This window comes from Sprattus sprattus (assembly GCF_963457725.1).
Source record: "Sprattus sprattus genome assembly, chromosome: 8".
In the NCBI taxonomy this organism is placed as follows: Eukaryota; Metazoa; Chordata; class Actinopteri; order Clupeiformes; family Clupeidae; genus Sprattus; species Sprattus sprattus.
Window position 1 is genome coordinate 29,065,951 of NC_137927.1, and position 2,500 is coordinate 29,068,450.

General features: G+C 43.4%; 1 protein-coding gene across 1 annotated transcript in view; it reads left to right on the forward strand.

Annotated features, from left to right (window-relative positions):
- gabra4 (gamma-aminobutyric acid type A receptor subunit alpha4) overlaps positions 1–1,408 on the forward strand; it is a gene marked incomplete at its 3' end in the record, with an annotated part of 19,596 nt that extends 18,188 nt beyond the window's left edge. The window contains 2 exon segments of the mRNA XM_080844136.1: positions 901–965; positions 967–1,408. Coding sequence (XP_080700262.1) covers positions 901–965; positions 967–1,408 — 507 coding nt within the window.
- Between the last annotated feature and the right edge of the window lie 1,092 nt (positions 1,409–2,500).

Here is a 2,500-nt window from a genome sequence, read left to right on the forward strand (position 1 = left end):
CTCTGCTCTCCTGCATCAAACCACCTGTCCACTGAGTCCTATTCCATGTAGCCCCCTACAACCTCTCACTCACTCCTGGGGTACTGGGGTTCCACAGGGTTGTGTACCTGGTCCTCTTAATTTTTCAATCTGTAAGAAATGAGATCTCTTCTCTCTATCACTCTCAATCTTCTTATGATGCTTGAGTCTGATGAAAGATAAAGATATTTTTTTCCTAATCAACTGGTTACTTTTATTGTGCTTCATCTCACATGTGTGTCACTTCGGGACAAAACCATCGTCAGCATATTAATGAAACTTCAGAACATACTTCTTTGTAATGAAGTAATAACTGAAACAAACAAAGTTACATTTGAAATACTTTACATATCAATATGTTGTCACTTCAGATGCAATGACATCAGATGACCTTTATAGTTATTTCTTCCTAGCTGTGTTCAGGTAATCCTTGTACATGTTGTTTTTAAAGAAATGATTCAATATTTATTTCTGCATCTACGTATATCGTGAATATTGTTAGGCTTGCATTTTTTATAAAGACAACATGCGATAGTAGAACGTGGCAGCTTAAGTTTTAAAGATTGTAGTTAATTTTGATTGCTGACCTACCAGAGGCATAGTAGATTTTTCCTTTTCCACTGTATCTGGTTTCTCCTTTTTAAGACTGAAAGGTGGTTTGTTGAACAAATCTCAATGGAATATTCTTCTTACTCCTAAGTGCTAGAATAATTTGGCGGGTAGTTCCTCAGACTTTTTAACTTTAGGATTATGTTATATATTAATTAGGACTAGGCATCATGTCCGCTTTACCAATTTTAACCTAAGGCCAGGCCTTGAGGAGAAGGGCTGCTGACAGTATTTGAACCCGTTAAGTAATGCAGTTGTTTCTCTCCTCCACAGCAAAACTCTGACACAAACGGCAACCTGAGGAAACGTACAACTCAACGGAACAACTCATCGTCCCACCCCCGACTCCAAGAGAGTCGATTCCGCCAGCAGCAGCAGCGGCAGCAGCAGCGGCAACCACAGCGCCATGGCGACCGGCGCTCGGCAACCCTCCTCCAACAGCGGGGCCACCGGCAGCTCAAACACCCTCGCTCCCTCCGCCCCCAACACAGCAGTCGCCCCAGCCTCCAACTCCAAAAACACACCGCCCGCCCCACCCTCTACCCCGACCGTGGGGGGTCGCATGGGATCCAGTGCCACCTCCCTCCAGAGCCAGCTGGGGCCCAAGTTGGAGCACATCCAGGGTAAGATGGAGGCCAAGCAGAGCGCTCCTGTCGTGGGGGGCACCAGCAAGATCGACAAATATGCACGCATCCTCTTCCCAGTGTCCTTTGGGGCATTCAACATGGTCTACTGGGTGGTTTACTTATCGAAAGATACCATGGAGACTAAAGATGTGTAATCCTCTTCGCTCTGGCGTGAATTTATATCTTTCTTTCTCACACGCTCTCTCTCTCTCTCTCTCTCTCTCTCTCTATCTCTCTCTCTCTCTCTCTCTCTCTCTATCTCTCTATCTCTCTCTCTCTCTATCTCTCTCTCTCTCTCTATCTCTCTATCTCTCTCTCTCTCTCTATCTCTCTCTCTCTCGGAGACGTTGAGTAACAAAGGAAATAAATCTCTCTGTGTGGATATGGTCAAATATTTCCAAGGAGAGAAATCAAATCATATGTTGACAAGTAAGACAAAAAACACTGAACAAGAATTGTGGCAGATTATCTCGGCAAAATTAATCTTTTAACCTGTTTTTTTGGTTTATCGTCACGGAAACCCCATCCCACCCCTCCCCCAAGAACAAGCATGTGGATTTAATGAAAAAACAATCTTTCAAGCGGTCTCCAGGGATGGAGTATAAAGAATCTCTGTGTTTGTTTTTGTTTTTGTTTGTTTGTTTGTTTATTTTGGCGGGGGGAGGGTTGTTTGTTTTTTTGAAGTGCTCACATATAAAACATCGCCAGGTCATCTGTGGAAAATCTGACCGTTTCCTATTATTCAAATGTGATGATATAAAACCAGGAAGGACGCCACAACAGGACTCCGCAGGAACTGAATACTATCCATTAAGTCTCCATTGGTCTGTTTTTCTACCCACAATGCAGCTCACTATCCATCACTTTGTTGTCCTCTTTAATTCAGGTCGGCTCACACGGAACGTAAACAAACCAAGGTGTCATCCAGTGAAAGCCGCATAGTACTCCGAGTCGTTGCGGACTTTGGGTCAAGTACAGGATCTTTGAACTGCACGGCTATCAACAATACAACAGCTTGAACAGCAATTCAGCTGATGTTTCACCAGCGAAAGGACATCGTATTAAAATGCATGTGTTTTATTCTTTCTCTTTTTTTTTTTGGTTTTGTGACACAGTCTAGACAAGAGACGGGGATGACTGATTCTGTCTCTACAGCCTCTTATTGACTAGAGTAGTATTAACTCCAGCAGACCCCACAGTGGCTTGACACCTGCTTGTTCATTTGATGATTATTCCTTTTTTACTTA